We start from the raw sequence: 22,179 nt of genomic DNA on the forward strand, positions 1-22,179 counted from the left end.
TACGTCAACCCTTCGGTGTGCTGTGCAAAATCGTTTTTATTAAAACTTTATATTAAATTTCAATTTTGATTGAAATAGTCAAGTCTTGAAGGGATACAACCTGCAGGAGGAAATGGAATTGCATTGCCCATCATACTTTCCTGTGGAATGTGACACTTGCATCTTCAATGGGCCTCGTACATCAGGACCATCTCTGGGAGCTTCTAATTGTGCCGTTTAGCCACTGTTGTCAGCAACCCTCCGTTTTGATTATTTTTAACGAGGATGAAAGCATGTTCTTTTCATTGTGTTGCAATTTTATAAAACAAACCTCATTTCAGCATCACCTCTCCAGCCAGCCGAATAAATGTTAAATATAAAGAAATATCAGTAATCTGCAAAATCTGCTAACCAACAACTTCTCAGCAAAATATTCAGTCGACAGATTTTTCCCTTTTCCTGTTTTTCCTCTTTCCAGCTGTTTCTGTAGAAAATATTTTTGTCTCAATTTTCCTCAGCTTTGTGAGGATTTTCATTCATTTTTCCTTTGGAATCGAACATAAATACTTGAAAGTGTATATACTCCTAGATAGAGAGAACTGTATTGGTTTGTTGTCAGTGGCCAGATTCCTGTTTGTTTTATATTGATCATCGACAGGTAATGTTGTCAATTAAAAAGGAAGATCATTACTAAACTGTCAAACTCCTTCGGAAGCTTGAATAATTCAATGATTTGGTGCAGTCAGTCATTGGATTGAATGCTATGTTGGGATGGAAATCAATGGACTTAATTCAAAGAATTTCAAGCTGAAAGTTTCCATATTTAGTTTCGAAAACCTGAGGTTAAACTGTGGAGGAAAACAGCAGCAGTGTGATCTGAAAATATTTAGTTTCAGTATGTCTTTGGGCAGTGATTAGTTTGAAAGAAGCTTTACGTGAAAGTTAATGAAAGACAGAGCTTGCATTAAATAATGCCAAACCCAAAACTACTGGAGAAAGATTGAATTATTGGTTTAAAATGCAGTTAATTTGCATAAAGTAAAATCTCACAAATGTCCGATTAAGTAAATAATTGCATACTTTGCTTTTGGAAATGGTTGAGGGAGGAATACTTGACAAAACATCCTGGTCTGCCTTGACACGTGCAATGGACTTGTTTCTATTCATCGGCACCGGTGCATTGAGCAGTTAAAGCGCCTCCTCGGGTGATGTGGCTGCAGCTACATTGACTGGAACGGCATCAATTAAGAATTCCCACCCAGGAGTTGGGTCTGACCTACAAGTATCTGACAAGGAGGCAAGTATGTTACTGACTGTCACCCCTATATCATAATCCACTGAATAAATATATTGAGCATAAGACATAAAATAACTTTTCAGCAGACTAGTTTTAATAGCTGACATGGTGAATAATGTCTAAATGCCTTTAACAGATAACTATCCAAGGGAACTGAAAACAGACAGGGAAACAATGACAATTTACATCAGCGTGTGATTATTTTCGGATCTGAAATGCAGTAACTTTCTGACTGAGAAGTGTAAGAATGAAAGGTAAGTGGAATAGCATTTGCCCAGCTCTGATAGGCTGCACCGTGCATTACACAGCGGGGCAATCACACCTGCAGCCGATACACACATTTCTCCATCTCAGCGAACAGAGCAATTCCTAACAGGAGCAGGGTCAGGCTGCTGGAACCGGGCTCTGGCCGAGGACATGTGCTCAGTCTCTCAACGGGTAAGGATTTTAACGGGCTTCCTTTTGTAATTAATGTTAAAATATAAATGCAGATGGAGAGTCTGAGTGATTGGCTTTATTGTAGCAAATGTGAACCAATATTTGTCCTATCAATGTAATTATGCAAGAACTGACACATTTACAATGTAAGTAAGAGATTCTTGGGGCAATAGCTGTATTAATCTTATCTTTATGATGTATTTATGGGGTTGAATTGACCTGAGGTGTTTATCATTCCGGAGGAAGCTGATCAATTAATCAGGAAATAGACGGGTTGAGCTTTCAACACGAAATTAACATTTTCTGTGAACGATCCTTTAAAAAGTGGGAAATAATCAAAGTCCAGGAATGATTTTGCTAAATAATAAATGAGCATGTGAAAGAGAAGCGGCGGCTTTGTGGTGTCAGTGTTGGGGAGGGGACAGTAGGGGGCAGATTGGACCGAAAGCCACTTGCTGCAGTGCAGATTTTACATCAAATCATCTCCATGGACCCCCTCAGTTTACGCAGATCGTAAACCAGGTTTATTCCGGAACACTTGGCCTGGTTTGAAGCAGTTTGCGCACTTTGGTTTGAAAAGAGGAATGAGTGGTTGAGAGTGGCCAGGCTGTGAGTATAAAGCCCTGGGTTGGGGGGGGCTGTGTGACCATGGGGGGGCTGTGTGTCTATGGGGGGGCTGTGTGACTATGGGGGGGCTGTGTGACTATGGGGTGGCTGTGACTATGGGGGGGCTGTGTGACTATGGGGGGGCTGTGTGACTATGGGGGGGCTGTGTGACTATGGGGGGGCTGTGTGTCTATGGGGTGGCTGTGTGACCATGGGGTGGCTGTGTGACCATGGGGGGGCTGTGTGGGTTTGGGGGGGCTGTGTGACTATGGGGGGGCTGTGTGACTATGGGGTGGCCGGGCTGTGTGACTATGGGGGGGGCTGTGTGACTATGGGGTGGCTGTGACTATGGGGTGGCTGTGACTATGGGGGGGCTGTGTGACTATGGGGGGGCTGTGTGACTATGGGGGGGCTGTGTGACTATGGGGGGGCTGTGTGACTATGGGGGGGCTGTGTGACTATGGGGGGGCTGTGTGACTATGGGGGGGCTGTGTGACTATGGGGGGGCTGTGTGACTATGGGGGGGCTGTGTGTCTATGGGGTGGCTGTGTGACCATGGGGTGGCTGTGTGACCATGGGGGGGCTGTGTGGGTTTGGGGGGGCTGTGTGACTATGGGGTGGCTGTGGCTCTGTGACTATGGGGTGGCTCTGTGATTATGGGGTGGCTCTGGCGCTGTGATTATGGGGTGGCTCTGTCCTCTGGCTCCGGCTGGAAGTTTGGACGCTGCTCCGTCCTGTTGGTGAAAAGCTGAGCGGGGATTTGTGCCTTTGATTCGCTCCAGGCTCTCGGGGTTTTGGGGGGGTTTGGTTTTTTTGGTGGGATTGGGGGGGGGGGGGGCGGGGGTGTTGGGCGGTTAGTGGAGGGGGGGGGTTGGGGGTGTTTTGGGCTGGGGGTTATTGGGTGGGTGCTTTAGGGGTTTAGGGGATTAGTGGGGGGTTTGGGGGAGTTGGGTGGGTGGTGGGGGTGTTTTGGGGGAAGGTTGGGGGGTTATTGGGTGGGTGTGTTGGGGGGGTGGGAGTTATTGGGTGGGTGTTTTAGGGGAGGGTTTTGGGGGATTAGTGGGGGGTTTGGGTGGGTGGTGGGGGTGTTTTGGGGTAAGGTTGGGGGGTTATTGGGTGGGTGAGTTGGGGGGGTGGGAGTTATTGGGTGGGTGTTTTAGGGGAGGGGTTTGGGGGATTAGTGGGGGGTTTGGGGGAGTTGGGTGGGTGGTGAGGGTGTTTTGGGGCAAGGTTGGGGGGTTATTGGGTGGGTGTGTTGGGGGGGTGGGGGGGATCTCTCTCCTTCCACAAGTTCTGTGCGGATGGTGGGGTGGATTTGGAATTGGGACATTTTCTTTCTCTCTCTCTTCTCCCCCCCCCCCCCCCCCCCCCCCCCCCCCTCCCTGTTTAGGGATCAGTCGCTGGGATTTTGGGAAGGGCTTTGGGACAGGATCCTGGAAAAGTTCTGCCCGGAGAAGCGGGACTGGGAGCGGATTCCCAAATAGCCCACATCACACTCTCAACCCCAACTGTCCCACACAGACTGGGGGGGGGGGGGGGGGTCTAGTTGCTGGGTTAGGGAGTAGATCTGTTTGGGGGAGGGGGGAGATCTGGTTTTTGATGGGGGAGGAGATCTGGTTGTTGTTGGGGGCGGGATCTGGTTGTTGGGGGGTGGGGGGATCTGGTTGTTGGGGGGGGGGGGATCTGGTTGTTGGGGGGGGGGATCTGGTTGTTGGGGGGGGATCTGGTTGTTGGGGGGGGATCTGGTTGTTGGGGGGGGGGGGGGGGGATCTGGTTGTTGGGGGGGGGGATCTGGTTGTTGGGGGGGGGATCTGGTTGTTGGGGGGGGGATCTGGTTGTTGGGGGGGGGGGATCTGGTTGTTGGGGGGGGGATCTGGTTGTTGGGGGGGGGGGATCTGGTTGTTGGGGGGGGAGATCTGGTTGTTGGGGGGGGAGGGATCTGGTTGTTGGGGGGGGATCTGGTTGTTGGGGGGGGGTCTGGTTGTTGTGGGGGGGGATCTGGTTGTTGTGGGGGGGAGATCTGGTTGTTGTGGGGGGGGATGAGATCTGGGTGGTGGGGGGGGGGGAAGATCTGGTTGGGGGGGGGGGGTCTGGTTGTTGTTGGGGGGGGGATCTGGTTGTTGGGGGGGGGGATCTGGTTGTTGGGGGGGGATCTGGTTGTTGTTGGGGGGGGATCTGGTTGTTGTTTGGGGGGGAGGATCTGGTTGTTGTTGGGGGGGGATCTGGTTGTTGGGGGGGGGGAGGATCTGGTGGTTGTTGTTGGGGGGGAGGATCTGGTGGTTGTTGTTGGGGGGGGGATCTGGTGGTTGTTGGGGGGGGGATCTGGTGGTTGTTGTTTGGGGGGGGGATCTGGTGGTTGTTGTTGGGGGGGGAGATCTGGTTGTTGGGGGGGGGATCTGGTGGTTGTTGTTGGGGGGGGGATCTGGTTGTTGGGGGGGAGATCTGGTTGTTGCTGGGGGAGGAGATCTGGTTGTTGGGGGGGGGGATCTGGTTGTTGGGGGGGGATCTGGTTGTTGGGGGGGGGGATCTGGTTGTTGGGGGGGGGATCTGGTTGTTGGGGGGGGATCTGGTTGTTGGGGGGGGATCTGGTTGTTGGGGGGGGGATCTGGTTGTTGGGGGGGGGATCTGGTTGTTGTTGGGGGGGGTTCTGGTTGTTGTTGGGGGGGGGGGATCTGGTTGTTGGGGGGGGAGCTGGTTGTTGTTGGGGGGGATCTGGTTGTTGTTGGGGGGGGGATCTGGTTGTTGGGGGGGGGGGATCTGGTTGTTGGGGGGGGGATCTGGTTGTTGGGGGGGGGAGGATCTGGTGGTTGTTGTTGGGGGGGAGGATCTGGTGGTTGTTGTTGGGGGGGGATCTGGTGGTTGTTGGGGGGGATCTGGTGGTTGTTGTTGGGGGGGGGGATCTGGTTGTTGGGGGGGGGGGATCTGGTTGTTGTTGGGGGGGGATCTGGTTGTTGTTGGGGGGGGATCTGGTTGTTGGGGGGGGAGATCTGGTTGTTGGGGGGGAGGGATCTGGTTGTTGGGGGGGGAGGGATCTGGTTGTTGGGGGGGATCTGGTTGTTGGGGGGGGATCTGTTTGTTGTTGGGGGGGGATCTGGTTGTTGTGGGGGGGGAGATCTGGTTGTTGGGGGGGGGGGGATGAGATCTGGGTGGTGGGGGGGGGAAGATCTGGTTGTGGGGGGGGATCTGGTTGTTGTTGGGGGGGGGGGTCTGGTTGTTGGGGGGGATCTGGTTGTTGGGGGGGGGATCTGGTTGTTGGGGGGGGGATATGGTTGTTGGGGGGGGGAGGATCTGGTGGTTGTTGTTGGGGGGGAGGATCTGGTGGTTGTTGTTGGGGGGGGGATCTGGTGGTTGTTGGGGGGGATCTGGTGGTTGTTGTTGGGGGGGGGATCTGGTGGTTGTTGTTTGGGGGGGGATCTGGTGGTTGTTGTTGGGGGGGGAGATCTGGTTGTTGGGGGGGGGATCTGGTGGTTGTTGTTGGGGGGGGGAGATCTGGTTGTTGGGGGGGGATCTGGTTGTTGGGGGGGAGATCTGGTTGTTGGGGGGGGGAGATCTGGTTGTTGTTGGGGGGGGGGATGAGATCTGGGTGGTGGGGGTGTCTCTGGTTGGGGGGAGGGGAGCTAGGTCTGGCTGGGGTCTCTGGGTGGAGGGGGTTCTGTTGGGGAGGGGGTTCTGTTGGGGAGGGGGTTCTGTTGGGGAGGGGGTTCTGTGGTGGGGGGGGGAGTCTCTGGTCCAAGATTTGCTGTTTGTCAGTTTCACATGTAGCTGATGTCAGGAATGGAGGGAAGTGGAACTGGAAAAGAGGCAGAAAGTGCGTATGTCTCTGTCTGTCCCAACACTGAAGGTCAGACCCACTTCCCATGAATATTTGTGTTTATTTCACATTTAGTATTTAATATCTGGGATGGGGGGGGATGTTTGGTTTGAAAGGCTGGATGTTGACAAATGAATGGTTAGAATTGTGAAATGTGAATAGACCGGGAATTGACAATGGAAATGCCCAGTTATCCCCAAGGTTAACAAACTCGGTGATTGGAATCATTCTGGGGGTTTTGCTGTCTCTGCTTTGCTGTTTCTCTCTGTGGATTCTTGCCCTTTGCAATATTTTCGCAATCGCCTCTGGGCGTGAAAAGCCTTTAATGTTCATTAAAATCGAAAATAATTCCCTTGAAAATAAAGAGTGGGGAGGAGGAGAGAGACACCGTCCCACAACCCGGGAATGGGAGGATTGGGAATCTAAAGCAGCTGCTGGTTAATGTGGATCTGGATCAATGTTCCCCATGGAGCAGGAAAGGGTCTTTGATTGGGGGTCACACACACACAGAGACACACAGACACAGGTTTGGGTTTTGTTCCCCAGCCAGACACACTGACAGATTCCTCAGCTTTGATGAAGAGACTGAAATGTCTTCACTGGCTGTCAGTCATTCTGTTCAAATATTTGCATCAGATTTTCAGCTGTTGCTGCTAATTTTAAAAACTGTTTCTATTGGGTTGAAATTGCACATCATCCTCTCTAGGGTCAATTTTGGAATGAAATGTATTTTTAACTGAACAATGGGCCGAAATGGCTCTTGCCCAGTGTATTTATGACGGATTTCCTATTTGTTAAATATCTTAGACTGATGCAGGGAAGTAAGTGTTAACATTACAATCCAGTAACTTTTTGTTGCAATTCTGTTGGAAAATGCGACATTGATTTTATATAATTGTTGGCTAATGAAATATGTAATTTGTGTCTTGTATCATGTTGAACCCTTTGAATCTGGGTTTTCATTAGAATCACTCGAGGCCATTCGCTTTTTCCTGTTGTCACAGTTTTGAAAGGGCTGGAAGACAGCTCATTGTTCTAATTTTTCTGGGTTTCTTTCCCAAGTATATCTCCCATCCTCTTCCCATCCTCTTTCAGAAGCTGTGATAAAATCATCTCCCAGCCCTCCCAAGTACAATATTTCAGATTATAACCACCGTGTTTTAACCAGGCTTTTTGCTATAATGTTAGATACACATTATCCACTATACACATTATCCAAAACGCTGAGAGTCCAAACTGATGGTGAAGTGGCACAAATAAAAGCAGAGAAAAGTGACAGCACAGAAAGACCATTCAGCCCATCATGTCTGCACCGGCCAAGACCAAACCTAGCTGCTCATTCTAATCCCACTTTCCAGCACCTGATCCTTCCAGGTTACCTTCTGGAGCAGATCCAGAGTTGGGAGATTCCACCAGGTTGTCAATTCCAGACACCCACCTTCCCACTGGGTGAAAACACATTTCCTCATATCCCCTCCATCCTTCTACCATACAGCACAAAAAAGGCCCTTTGGCCCATCATATCTGCACCAGTCAAAAACAGCCACCTAACTATTCTAATCCCATTTCTCGGCACTTGTCCCATGGCCGTGTCTGCCCTGGGATCGCAAGTGCTCATCTAAATACTGTTTAAATGTTCTGAGGGTCTCTGCCTCCACCCCCCTTTCAGGCAGCGAGTTCCAGACTCCCACCTCCCTCTGGGTGAAAAGGTTTTCCTCACATCCCCTCTAACCCTCCCGCCCCTCACCTTAAATCTCTGCCCCCTGGTCACTGACCCCTCCTCCAAGGGGAAAAGTTTCTTCCTGTCTACTCTATCTATGCCCCTCACAATTTTACACATCTCAATCCTGTCCCCCCTCAGTCTCCTCTGCTCCAAGGAAAACAATCCCAGTCTATCCAATCTCTCTTCATAACTAACACTCTCCAGCCCAGGCAACATCCTGGTGAATCTCCTCTGCACCCTTTCCAGTGCTATTGGATTGGATTTGTTTATTATCATGTGTACCGAGGTTCAGTGAAAAGTATTTTTCTGTAAGCAGCTCAACAGATCATTAAGTAAATGAAAATAAAAGAAAATACATTGTGTACATTGTTGCCACATTATGTAACTACATAAGCATTGGCATCGGATGAAGCATACAGGGGTGTAGTGTTAATGAGGTCAGTCCATAAGAGGGTCATTTAGGAGTCTGGTGACAGTGGGGAGGAAGTTGTTTTTGAGTCTGTTCGTGCGTGTTCTCAGACTTCTGTATCTCCTGCCCGATGGAAGAAGTTGGAAGAGTGAGTAAGCCGGTTGGGAGGGGTCTTTGATTATGCTGCCCGCTTTCCCCAGGCAGCGGAAGGTGTAGATGGAGTCAATGGATGGGAGGCAGGTTCGTGTGATGGGCTGGGCTGTGTTCACGACTCTCTGAAGTTTCTTGCAGTCCTGGGCCGAGCAGTTGCCATACCAGGCTGTGATGCAGCCCGATAGGATGCTTTCTATGGTGCATCTGTAAAAGTTGGTAAGAGTCAATGTGGACATACCAAATTTCCTGAGGAAGTATAGGCGCTGTTGTGCTTTTTGGTGGTAGCATCGACATGGGTGGACCAGGACAGATTTTTGGTGATGTGTATCCCTAGGAATTTGAAGGCCTCAACCATCTCCACCTCGGCCCCATTGATGCTGACACCACATCCCTTCTGTAATTTGATTTCCAGAACAATACTGTAGCTGTGACCTAACCAACGTTTTATTCAGTTCCAGCATAATCTCCCTACTCTTAAACTCTATGCCTCGGCTAATTAAGGCATGTAGACCATCTTCCTTTTAACCACTTTGTATCCACCTGCTCTGCTACCTTAAGGGCCGGGTGTACATGCACACAAAGCTCCCTCTGATCCTCGGTGCTTCCCAGGGACCTGCCGTTTATCCTGTATTCCCCTTGTCTTGTTTGTTCTGCCCAAGTGCATCACCTCACACTTATCCAGATTGAATTCCATTTGCCACTGGTCAGCCCATCTGACCAGCCCGTCTATATCCTCCTGTAATCTAAGGTTATCCTCCTCACTATTTACCACCCCACCAATTTCCGTATCATCCGCAAACTTACTGATCAACCCTCCCTACATTCATATCTAAATCTTTTATATAACCACAAACTGCAAGGGCCCCGACTCTGATCCCTGTGGGACCCCACTGGACACAGGATTCCAGTCAGAAAAACACCCCTCGACCATCACCCTCTGCTTCCTGCTACTCAGCCAATTCTGGATCCAATTGCCCAAATGCGGGACCTTATCAAATGCCTTTTCAAGGCCATACTAAAATCCACATAGACCATTTCCACTACCCTACCCCTATCAATCCTCCTCATTAGTTACTTTTAAAATTTTTGTTATCAAATTTGTAAGAGATGACAATTTTATGTTTTTTAAAAATGAAAGACTAGAACTGGAATTGTTGCTGTGATGTTGTTGCTGTGATGTTGTTGCTGTGATGTTGTTGCTGTGATGTTGTTGCTGTGATGTTGTTGCTGTGATGAGGTGACCTATCAGAAGCTGATGCTGACATAACACACCAGACCTTATTGGAAATTAGAAACTTTAACGATGTGCAACAACAACCAGCAAATTGCCCCTTTGATATTTTGAATATCAATGGTATTTAAAGCAATCTGTCTGGATGTTACTTCCCCTCTCCATCCAGAGGTATCTGTAATAACTATCGAGCTCCTTAACATTCATAATTGAAAGCCCAGAATCCAACTTGAGCTGCATCGTACTGATGAAAATATCTCTGATAGAACTGACAACTTAACTTAGTGACAACTTAACGTAGTGACTGAAGTCTAGAAATGCTGGTATGCACCGGAAATGCAGCAATATGAGTCATTCGAGCGTTGTCCGTATTGACTTGCTGAAATCTCTCTCTCCAAAGTGGGAATGTTATAGGTTTCAGTTCCATGACAGGGACATGAAACCTGGCTCACCATCGCTAAGCTGTCCGTTTCCACCTCCACCTCCTTGATTCATCTCATCACTGCTCGTGACCTAGAACTTGGGGAGAATGGGATCAAAGGCTATGGGAAGAAAGCGGGATTAGGCTATTGAGTTGGATGATCAGCCATGATCGTGATGAATGATGGAGCAGGCTCGAAGGGCCAAAAGGCCTCCTCCTATCTTCCATGTATCTATGTGACCACTGAGTGCTTTTGTTACGTCCAAATTAAAAAAAAAAACATTTTTCATGATGTAGGTGTCGCTGGTTAGGCCAGCATTTATTGCCCTTCAGAAGTTGGTGGTGAGCTGCCTTCTTGAGGTGTAGGTACACCCGCTGTGCTGTTTGAGACGGAGTTCCAGGATGTTACCCCAGTGAAGGAACGGCGGTATATTTCCAAGTCAAGGTGGTGAGTGACTTGGAGGGGAACCTCCAGGTGGTGGGGTTCCCAGGTACCTGCTGCTCTTGTCCTTCGAGATGATAGTGGTCGTGGGTTTGGCAGGTGTTGCCAAAGGAACCTTGGTGAGTTACTGCAGTGCATCTTGTAGGTGGTACACACGGCTGCCACTGCGCATCGGTGGTGGAGGGGTTAGATGTTTGTGGAAGAGGAAACAATCAAGCGGGCTGCTTGGTTCTGGATGATGTTGAGTATCTTGTGTTGTCGGAGCTGCACCCATCCAGCCAAGTGGAGAGTATTCCATTATTGTCACATGTACCGAGGTATAATGAAAAGTATTCTTCTGTGCACAGTTCAGACAGATCATTCTGTGCACGAAAAAAGAATAGAGGCCAAACACAAAATACGTAAATACACGGGCATCGGGTGAAGCAGACAGGTGTAGTACTACTCAGTAGAGAAGAAGTGCGAAGAGATCAGATCAGTCCATAAGAGGGCCATTAAGAAGTCTGGTAACCGCGGGTAAGAAGCTGTTTTTTAACCTTGTTAGCGCGTGTTCTCAGACTTTTGTATCTCCTGCCCGATGGAAGAGGTTGGAAGAATTAGATGCTGATTGTGTGGGGGGTTCACAGTGCTATTGAATGTCATTGGGCAGTGGTTAGGTCCTCGATTGTAGGATATGGTCATTGCCTGGCACTGTGTGGCGCAAATGTAACTTCCTGGATATTGTCCAGGTCTTGCTGCATTTGGACACGGACTGCTTCATTATCTGAGGAGTCGCGAATGGTGCTGAACATTGTGCAGCCAGCCGCAAACATCCCCACTTCTGACCTTATGATGGAAGGGAGGTCATTGATGAAGCAGCTGAAGATAGTTGGGGCGAGGACACTACCCTGAGGAACTCCTGCAGTGATGTCCTGGAGCTGAGATGATTGACCTCCAACCACCACAACCATCTTCCTTTGTGCCAGGTATAACTCCAACCAGTGGAGAGTTCAGCTTTGTCCATGTTTGAACCCATAGCCTTTGCAGTATCCAGTGCCTTCAGCTGTTGCTCGATATCACGTGGAGTGAATCATATTGGCTGAAGACTGACATCTGTGATGCTGAGGACCTCTCGAGAAGACCGAGATGGATCATCTACTCGGCACTTCTAGCTGAAGATTGTTGCGAATGCCTCAGCCTTATCTTTTGCACAGATGTGCTGGACTCCTCCATCATTGAGGATGGGGATATTTGTGGAGCCTCCTCCTCCAGTGAGTTGTTTAATTGTCCATCACCATTCACGGCTGGATGTGGCAGGACTGCAGAGCGTAGTTTGAATCTGTTGGTTGTGGAATTGCTTAGCTCTGTCTCAATACTTGCTGCTTATGCTGCTTGATTTCCCATTTTAGGGATCCATGATGTTGTTACTGGCATGCTCTCCTGCACTCTTCACTGAGCCAGGGTTGATCCCCTGGATGGATCCACTTGATCCCAGCAGCTGGGCGAAATCTCAGCTGTCAATATCCAAACTCTCACTCTGTCCCAACTCTCAAACATTTCTGTATTTGTTGCTCTGCTCTTTCGTTGATCCATCAATCCATTGGCTTTAAAATTTTCATAATGTTCAAATTGCTGCATGTTCTAACCCCCTCCCTATCCCTGTCCAAGAACTCTCCATTCCTCCTACTCTGGCCTTCTGTGTCTCCCACCCAAACCTGTCCTTTGTGTTGGCAGCTGTGTTTTATCCACCTGGACTCTCGGCCTAAAGAGTCACTGCTCCACCTCCCCACAAGATAAGAACATCAGGAGTCGGCCATCTGGCCCCTCGAGCCTGCTCCGCCATTCAATGAGATCATAGCTGATCTTTTGTGGACTCGGCTCCACTTACCGGCCTGAATAAGATGACCCTTAATCCCTTTTATTCTTCAAAATACTATCTTTATCTTAAAAACATTGAATGAAGGAGCCTCCGCTTCACTGGGAAAGGAATTCCACAGATTCACGACCCTTTGGGTGAAGAAGTTCCTCCTAAACTCAGTCCTAAATCTACTTCCCCTTATTTTGAGGCTGTGCCCCCTAGTTCTGCTTTCACCCGCCAGTGGAAACAACCTGCCCACATCTATCCTATCTATTCCCTTCATAATTTTAAATGTTTCTATAAGATCCCCCCTCATCCTTTAAATTCCAACGAGTACAGTCCCAGTCTACTCAACCTCTCCTCTTAATCCAACCCCTTTAGCTCTGGGATTAATTTAGTGAATCTCCTCTGCACACCCTCCAGTGCCAGTACGTCCTTTCTCAGGTAAGGAGACCAAACACTGAACACAATACTCCAGGTGTGGCCTCACTAACACCTTAAACAATGGCAGCATAACCTCCCTAGTCTTAAACTCCATCCCTCCAGCAATGAAGGACAAAATTCCATTTGCCTTCTTAATCACCTGTTGCACCTGTAAACCAACTTTTGCGACTCATGCAAAATGAATAACTTCACATTTGTCAACATTGTATTCCATCTGCCAGACCCTAGCACGTTCACTTAATCTATCCAATTCCCTCTGCAGACTTCTGGTATCCTCTGCACTTTTTGCTTTACTATTCATCTTAGTGTCGTCTGCAAACTTGGACACATTGCCCTTGGTCCCCAACTCCAAATCATCTATTTCAATTGTGGGCCCAACACTGATCCCTGAGGGACACCACTAGCTATTGATTGCCAACCAGAGAAACACCCATTAATCCCCACTCTTTGTTTTCTATTAATTAACCAATCCTCTATCCATGCTACTACTTTACCCTTAATGCCATGCGTCTTCCTGTACCAGCCTCCCCGGACAGGCGCCGGAATGTGGCAACTAGGGGCTTTTCACAGTAACTTCATTGAAGCCTACTCGTGACAATAAGCAATTTTCATTTTTTTTCATTTTTCATCTTTATCTTATGCAGCAACCTTTTGTGTGGCACCTTGTCAAAAGCTTTCTGGAAATCCAGATATACCTCATTCATCGGCTCCCCGTTATCCACTGCACTGGTAATGTCCTCAAAAAATTCCACTAAATTAGTTAGGCACGACCGGCCCTTTATGAACCCATGCTGCGTCGGTCCAATGGGACAATTTCTATCCAGATGCCTCGCTATTTCTTCTTTGATGATAGATTCCAGCATCTTCCCTACTACCGAAGTTAAGCTCACTGGCCTATAATTATCCGCTTTCTGCCTACCTCCTTTTTTAAACAGTGGTGTCACGTTTGCTAATTTCCAATCCACCGGGACCACCCCAGAGACTGGTGAATTTTGGTAAATCATCACTAGTGCATTTGCAATTTCCCTAGCCATCTCTTTTAACACTCTGGGATGCATTCCATCAGGGCCAGGAGACATGTCTACCTTTAGCCCCATTAGCTTGCCCATCACTACCTCCTTAGTGATAACAATCCTCTCAAGGTCCTCACCTGTCATATCCTCATTTCTATCAGTCGCTGGCATGTTATTTGTGTCTTCCACTGTGAAGACCGACCCAAAAAACCTGTTCAGTTCCTCAGCCATTTCCTCATCTCCCATCATTAAATCTCCCTTCTCATCCTCTAAAGGACCAATATTTACCTTAGCCACACTTTTTTGTTTTATATATTTGTAGAAACTTTTACTATTTGTTTTTATATTCTGAGCAAGTTTATTCTCATAATCTATTTTACTCTTTATAGCTTTTTTTAGTAGCTTTCTGTTGCCCCCTAAAGATTTCCCAGTCCTCTAGTCTCCCACCAATCTTTGCCACTTTGTATGCTTTTTCCTTCAATTTGATACTCTCCTTATTTCCTATGAGATCCATGGTCGATTTTCCCTCTTTCTACTGTCCTTCCTTTTTGTTGGTATAAACCTTTGCTGAGCACTGCGAAAAATTTCTTGGAAGGTTCTCCACTGTTCCTCAACTGTTTCACCATAAAGTCTTTGTTCCCAGTCTACCTTAGCTAGCTCTTCTCTCATCCCATTGTAATCTCCTTTGTTTAAGCACAAAACATTAGGTGTTTGATTTTACCTTCTCACCCTCCATCTGTATTTTAAATTCCACCATATTGTGATCGCTCCTTCCGAGAGGATCCCTAACTATGAGATCATTAATCAATCCTGTCTCATTACACAGGACCAGATCTAGGACTGCTTGTTCCCTCGGAGGTTCCATTACATACTGTTCTAGGAAACTATCGCAGATACATTCTATAAACTCCTCCTCAAGGCTGCCTTGACCGACCTGGTTAAACCAATCGACATGTAGATTAAAATCCCCCATGATAACTGCTGTACCATTTCTACATGCATCAGTTATTTCTTTGTTTATTGCCTGCCCCACCATAACGTTACTATTTGGTGGCCGATAGACTACTCCTATCAGTGACTTTTTCGCCTTACTATTCCTGATTTCCACCCAAATGGATTCAATGTTATCCACCATAGCACCGATGTCATCCCTTACTATTGCCTGGATGTCATCCTTGAATAACAGAGCAGCACCACCTCCCTTACCATCCACTCTGTCCTTCCGAATAGTTTGATACCCTCGGATATTTAACTCCCAGTCGTGACCATCCTTTAACCATATTTCCGTAATGGCCACTAAATCATAGTCATTCACGATGATTTGTGCCATCAACTCATTTACTTTATTCCGAATACTACGAGCATTCGGGTAAAGTGCCACATGTTGGCTTTTATACCTCTGTTTTGAATCTTAACACCTTGATCAGTAACCTCTCCTAAGTTATTTTTCTTAACTTTTCTCCTAATTTTCCTTGTCGTTGAACCCATATCTTCATGTAACAACCTGCCGCGTCGCTTTCCATTTATGTTTTTACTTCCCGTTTTATTCTTTTTACTATTGCTGGGCCTATTCACTGAGCTCCCCTCAGTCACTGTACCTTGTACTGTTGCCCTTTTTGATTTTTGACTGTGGCTTCTCTGCCTTGCACTTTCCCCCTTACTGCCTTTTGTTTCTGTCCCTGTTTTACTACCTTACGATTTCCTGCATCGGTTCCAATCCCTCTGCCACATTAGTTTAAACCCTCCCCAACCCCTCTAGCAAATAGCCCCCCCCCCCGGACATCAGTTCCAGTCCTGCCCAGGTGTAACCCGTCCAGTTTGTACAGGTCCCACCTCCCCCAGAACCAGTCCCAATGCCACAGGAATCTGAAACCCTCTCCCTGACACCATCCCTTCAGCCACGTATCCATCCTATATATCCTGTCATTTCTACTCTGACTAGCACATGGCACCGGTCGTAATCCTGTGATCACTACCTTCGGGATCCGATTTCTTAACTTCCTTCCTAGCTCCCTGTATTCTGCTTTTAGGACCTCATCCCTTTTTTAACCTATGTTGTTTGTACCGATTTGTACCACGACCTCTGGCTGTTTACCCTCCCCCTCCAGAATGCCCTGTACCCGCTCCGAGACATCCTTGACCCTAGCACCAGGGAGGCAACATACCATCCTGGAGTCTCGTTTGCAGCCACAGAAACGCCTGTCTATTCCCCTTACAATTGAATCCCCTATAACTATTGCACTGTCACACTTATCCCCCCTCCCCTCTGCAGCAGAACCAACCATGGTGCTACGAGTTTGGCTGTTGCTGTTTTCCCCTGAGGCAATTCTCCACAACAGTATCCAAAGCGGGATATCTGTTCTGCAGGGGAATGGCCAGAGGATATTCCTGCACTACCTGCCTCGCTCTCTTGCTCTGTCTGGTGGTCACCCATTCCCTTCCTGCCTGCGGAGCCTGAGCCTGCGGTGTGACCACCTCTCTATACGTGGTATCCACGATGCTCTCCGACTCGCGGATGCTCCACAGTGTCTCCAGCCGCCACTCCAGCTCTGAAACTCGAGCTTTCAGGAGCTGTAACCGGAGACACTTCCTGCACACATGCTGACTCTGGGGACTGGAACTGTCCCCAGCCTGCCACATGGAGCAAGAGGAGCAGACCATGCCTTGGAGCTGTCCTGCCATGATTTATTCCTTTAAATTAAACTTTAGAAAGTTGTTTATGTCGGATTATATCCAATCTCCTGTATACTATTAATTAGCTTTATCCCTGAGTATTTATCTTGCTTGATCTGACAACAAATTAAATAGTTATTTAATTGAAATTTTAAAAGTTATTTGAATCAACTTAAAAATAGTAATTTAAATCAACCCGAAATAGTTATTTAAGTGAGATTTGAAAATTAAAAAATAGTAATTCAAATGAACTTAAAAATAGTACTCTATCCATAAAACCATAAAACATAAACTACCTCTTTGACCAGGTGTTCAGTTGCCAATCCTCATGTCTCCTCTTCACCTCAGTATTAATGTTCTTTGTCAACTTACATAGCTGAAAACATTGACGAATAGGAGTTGGCCATTCAGTTTGTGTCGTTTAGGACAGGACGTCCTGCTTCTGACCAATCAACATCATTCCTCATTCCTCATTGGCAAATAGTTTTGAGCACCTTCAAAACACCACAGATGTTCATAACAACTTGACAGGTTCTGATTGTATATTTACAGGTCGCAGCGTACACTGCTGGTGTATATCTGCAGGTCGCAGCGTACACTGCTGGTGTATATCTGCAGGTCGCAGCGTACACTGCTGGTGTATATCTGCAGGTCACAGCGTACACTGCTGTTGTATATTTACAGCACGCAGCGTACACTGCTGGTGTATATCTGCAGGTCGCAGCGTACACTGCTGGTGTATATCTGCAGGTCGCAGCGTACACTGCTGGTGTATATCTGCAGGTCGCAGCGTACACTGCTGGTGTATATCTGCAGGTCGCAGCGTACACTGCTGGTGTATATCTGCAGGTCACAGCGTACACTGCTGTTGTATATTTACAGCTCGCAGCGTACACTGCTGTTGTATATTTACACTGTTAATCAGGTTAATTCCATCTCCTCATTGTTTAGCAAATAAAGCATTCTGTTGTCTAAAGTGAAATTGCAAACACAGCATTCAGTAAATAACAATTCAGTTGTAGAGAGGGTCAGGGACACGATCTGTGTTCCTGTGTCCAATATCTACTCTGGTGCCAGAATCTGACCTACTCTTCACCACTGTAGCTGGTGAAGTCTCTGCATGGTTCAGAATTCCACCAGCACTTTTTACAATAATCCTCTTGGTGATGTTTTGTAAAATATCAATATTTTAAATATCAATATATTAAGTTGATCTTTTCTCTACACCTTGCTATAACTGTAACATTATATTCTGCAGTGTCTCCTTCCTTCCCTATGTACGGTATGCATTGTTTGTGCAGCATGCAGGAAACAATCCTTTTCACTGTGTACTAATACATGTGACAATAATAAATCAGGCCTGCTTTAGAATCACCGATTTTAAGAGCAGCGCAGTGGTTAGCACTGCTGCCTCATTGTGCCGAGGACCCGGGTTCGATCCCAGCCCCAGGTCACTGTCCGTGTGGAGTTTGCACTTTCTCCCCGTGTCTGCGTGGAACTCTTTCTTCCCCCCCCCCCCCCCCCCCCGGCCACACACACAACCCAAAGATGTGCAGGGTAGGTGGATTAATTTGTTTTTGTTTTTTTTAATCACCTTCTTCCTGGATGTGTCATTGGCAATGCCAACATTATTGCCCATCTTTTGTTCGTCTTGAGAAGGTGGTGGTGGACCATTCTGACCTGCTCCAATCCACATGGTAACGGTACATCCACAGTGCTGGTAAATAGTGTCAGCATTTCAACTCTTGGATGATGAAGGAACAGCAATTTCTATCCAAGTTGGGTGATATGTGACTTGGAGATGATGGTGTTCCCAGACTCTCTGCTCAATGATTAATTCCCTCCTCGCTAACGGGAGTTTCCACGTGGAGCAATGATTGTTATCTGAGTACAGATGTCGCCATAGAGCAAGGTGTCCATAGGAACAGGAATAGGCTAAATAGCTCCTCACACCTTTGATATGTGGCCTTGCTCCACATTCCCAATTTGCCCCACTCCCACTCTCGTCCAGATATGGTGGTGAGCCTATCATTAACCCCTATTTGCATTAAATTCCATCTCATTAGCGCGATCAAAATCGAATGCAGCAGCTTCCCGGGAATGTACCGGCTCCTCGGCGAGAATAATAATTTTTATTAGTGTCACAAGTAGGCTTCCATTAACACTGCAATGAAGTTACTGTGAAAGCCCCTAGTCGCCACATTCCGGCACCTGTTCGGGTACACAGAGGGAGAATTCAGAATGTCCAATTCACCTAACAGCACGCCTTTCGGGACTAGTAGGAGGAAACCGGAGCACCCGGAGGAAACCCACGCAGACACTGGGAGAACGTGCAGACTCCGCACAGACAGTGACTCAAGCCAGGAATCGAACCCGGGGCATGGTGCTGTGAAGCAACAGTGCTAACCACTATGCTGCCGTGAAATCACATGGGCATCATTTAATACTCCTTTTTAAAAACGTGAAGCTGGGAAGGGGGGGGGGAGGGTGGGGGGAGGTGTTGGGCCTGGTCGGGGCCTGAAGTGTTCCAGGTCGGGGGCTGCCCCTGGGCTGGTGGGTGGGGGTCACCTGATGCCTCCAATGAAGAATTGCTTCCGCAGATCGCTGATGCTTTTGTTGGTGCTGTGGTGAGTGCTGTGTGTAACTGGCACATCACCGCGGGTTAAACACGCTGGAATTCAAGGATGTTCAACTGCACCTGGGGCGCCGGTGGAATATGTGGATGCCAGGATTTGGTTGCGGTGAGATTGGGCCGTGTGGGAGGGGCCTGCACAGCCGCAGCTCCTGGACAGAGAATGGCTCTGATACGCAGAACACGTCACACATTGATGGACAGATCTTTTCAGCAACAAAGTTCTGGACATGATAACACAATCTCGGGCTTATCCTCCATTTCTGGTGAGGAACCTATGAGGGGTGATACCATGGGCTGGATTCTCCGTTGTTGGGATTCTCCGTTACGCCGGCAGTGTACCCAAGTCTGGGGAGCTCCTGGTGGCGTTGGGGCTGCCCACAAGGGAAACCCCATTGGTGGTATCGAGAATCCTGCCCAACGCGTTTGATTTAATTTGTCAAAATGGGCTGATAGGAGTTTTGTGTTGGTACCAATATGGAATGGTGACCTTTCCTTGTTGTTTAATGGTTAGTGTGATGTCTGGAATGTTACCTAGTTGGCTGTTTTTGTCAATAAAATATTCTCATGGATACAGATGCGTGTCTGAGACTGTGATTATCGCTTTGCATTTCAATCAGACTTGGAAACCTGAGCTCCAGAAGCTTCAGCCACATAGAGGCCAACAATCAAACACTCCAGAACTGGGCTTCACACTGGGGACATCCTTGTGACCAGAGGGTGGGTGTGTGGATCGGGGGGAGGGCAACGGAGCACGGTCTCCCTAATGTACCCGGCAGGAGTCTGGGGGCTCCCACTGTGGCCGGGGGCGAGTGTGCAAAGCGATGGCTCTCTGAGAGAAGGCGGGACACGTTAAGCTTGGAGAGGCTTGGGGGACTTGAGTCCTGGGGTCAGGGTTTCTCCTTCTCCAATCCCAGTGCTGTCGGTCCCACAGAGACTGCCTCACGGTCCTGACGGCAGCCAGACGGCGGAGAAGGCAGCAGCAGCATTGCTGACCCTGCTGCTGACCCTCAAACCCTCTCGGGGGAACAGGATGTCCCGTCCCCCCTCCGTCCAGAAGCCTGGCCAGGTCAGCATCGCAGGTCTGCCTGCTGCCGTGCTGGTGTGCTGACTGGGAGTGAGTGGCGAGAGAGCGTTTAAAAACAGCTCCCACTTGTTAGCGGTGAGCAGCTGAGGCAACCAGTGATGGCGAGAAACTTTTGGGAGCTTATTTCTGGCACTAAATGCCGTTAAATACCAGCCGCAATGTTGCCAAAGTGGCCAGGAAACACCCGGGTTAGTGTGTGTATGACTGCTGCGGTGTTGTTTAAAAGTCCTGGTTTGCAAGGGTGTTCTGGGAACCAGAGGTGCAATTAATGCATTGTAGAAGTTTGGGTTAATGGACTTTTATTTGTATTAAGAGTGTTCTCCGTGGAGCAGTTAATTAGAGACACTGTGTTCAGCTTAGTGAGATGATGGAGTTATGGAAGGAGCCAGGGGATGAAGCAGTCGGGTCAGAGAATCATAGAATCTCTAGTGCAGAAAGAGACCATTTGGCCCACCTGAGTCTGCACCCTACCTAGGCCCACATTCCGGCCCTATCCCCGCAACCCAGTAACCTTTTTGACATGAAGAGGTGATTTAACATCGCCGATGGTGTTGAAGTTTTCAGAGTTGGTTGTTGGCTGGAGGGTGAACTGAATGAGAGTTTCTGAAGTGACACAGCCAAAGATTCTGCATTGTTCTGATGGGGGCAGGTCTCTTTCTCTTTAAAGCAGTCTTAAAAGATATCTCTTTCTCAAAGTAGAGTATTCAAAACATCTCTGAACAGCAAGTGCTCCTGAGACTGCTCACTGTATTTTAAAGGGGATTGAGAGCTGGATTTGGATTTTGTTTATTGTCACGTGTACAGAGGTACAGTGAAAAGTATTTGTCTGCGAGCAGCTCAACAGATCATTAAGTACATGAAAAGGAAATAAAAGAAAATACATAATAGGGCAACAGGGCAACACAAGGTACACAATGTAACACCGGCATCGGATGAAGCATACAGGGGTGTAGTGTTAATCAGGTCAGTCTATAAGAGGGTCATTTAGGAGTCTGGTGACAGTGGGGAAGAAGCTGTTTTTAAGTCTGTTTGTGTGTTCTCAGGCTTTTGTATCTCCTGCCCAATGAAAGCAGTTGGAAGAGTGAGTAAGCGGGGTGGGAGGAGTCTTTAATTATGCTGCCCGCGTTCCCCAGGCAGCGGGAGATGTAGATGGAGCCATTGGATGGAGGCAGGTTCGTGTGATGGACTGGGCGGTGTTCACAACTCTCTGAAGTTCCTTGCGGTCCTGGGCCGAGCAGTTGCTATACCAGGCTGTGATGCAGCCCGATAGATCATAGATCATAGAATTTACAGTACAGAAGGAGGCCACTTGGCCCATCGAGTCTGCACCGGCTCTTGGAAAGAGCACCCTACCCAAGGTCAACACCTCCACCCTATCCCCATAACCCAGTGACCCCACCCAACACTAAGGGCAATTTTGGATACTAAGGGCAATTTATCATGGCCAATCCACCTAACCTGCACATCTTTGGACTGTGGGAGGAAACCGGAGTACCCGGAGGAAACCCACGCACACACTGGGAGAATGTGCAGACTCCGCACCGACAGTGACCCAAGCCGGAATCGAACCTGGGACCCTGGAGCTGTGAAGCAATTGTGCTATCCACAATGCTACCATGCTGCCCTTAGATAGCATGCTTTCTGTGGTGCATCTGTAAAAGTTGATAAGAGTCAATGTGGACATGCCGAATTTCCTTAGTTTCCTGAGGAAGTATAGGCGCTGTTGTGCTTTCTTGGTGATAGCGTCGACGTGAGTGGACCTGGACAGATTCTTGGAGATGAGCACCCCTAGGAATTTGAAATTGATAACCATCTCCACCTCGGCCCCGTTGATGCTGACAGGGGTGTGTACAGTACTTTGCTTCCTGAAGTCAATGACCAGCTCTTTAGTTTTGCTGGCATTGAGGGAGAGATTGTTGTCGCTGCTTCACTCCACTAGGTTCTCTATCTAACTGTATTTCAAAGTGGATTGAGAGCTGAGAT

General features: G+C 48.2%; 1 protein-coding gene across 4 annotated transcripts in view; it reads left to right on the forward strand.

The window, feature by feature from the left end:
- Nucleotides 1–1,185: 1,185 nt before the first annotated feature.
- Nucleotides 1,186–22,179, forward strand: part of gprc5ba (G protein-coupled receptor, class C, group 5, member Ba) — a 41,999-nt gene continuing 21,005 nt past the window's right edge. Inside the window, exons 1-2 of one of the 4 annotated variants that reach the window (XM_038820783.1) lie at nucleotides 1,186–1,280; nucleotides 1,413–1,530. In XM_038820783.1, the coding sequence (XP_038676711.1) occupies nucleotides 1,524–1,530 (7 nt within the window). In that variant the 5' untranslated portion in view covers nucleotides 1,186–1,280; nucleotides 1,413–1,523. Of the gene's footprint in view, nucleotides 1,281–1,412; nucleotides 1,531–1,572; nucleotides 1,715–2,180; nucleotides 2,324–6,039; nucleotides 6,162–22,179 lie in introns of those variants that run through there. The other 3 variants (XM_038820785.1, XM_038820784.1, XM_038820782.1) reach the window with 3 other exon arrangements.

Source organism: Scyliorhinus canicula, chromosome 15 (assembly GCF_902713615.1).
Source record: "Scyliorhinus canicula chromosome 15, sScyCan1.1, whole genome shotgun sequence".
Lineage (NCBI taxonomy): Eukaryota > Metazoa > Chordata > Chondrichthyes > Carcharhiniformes > Scyliorhinidae > Scyliorhinus > Scyliorhinus canicula.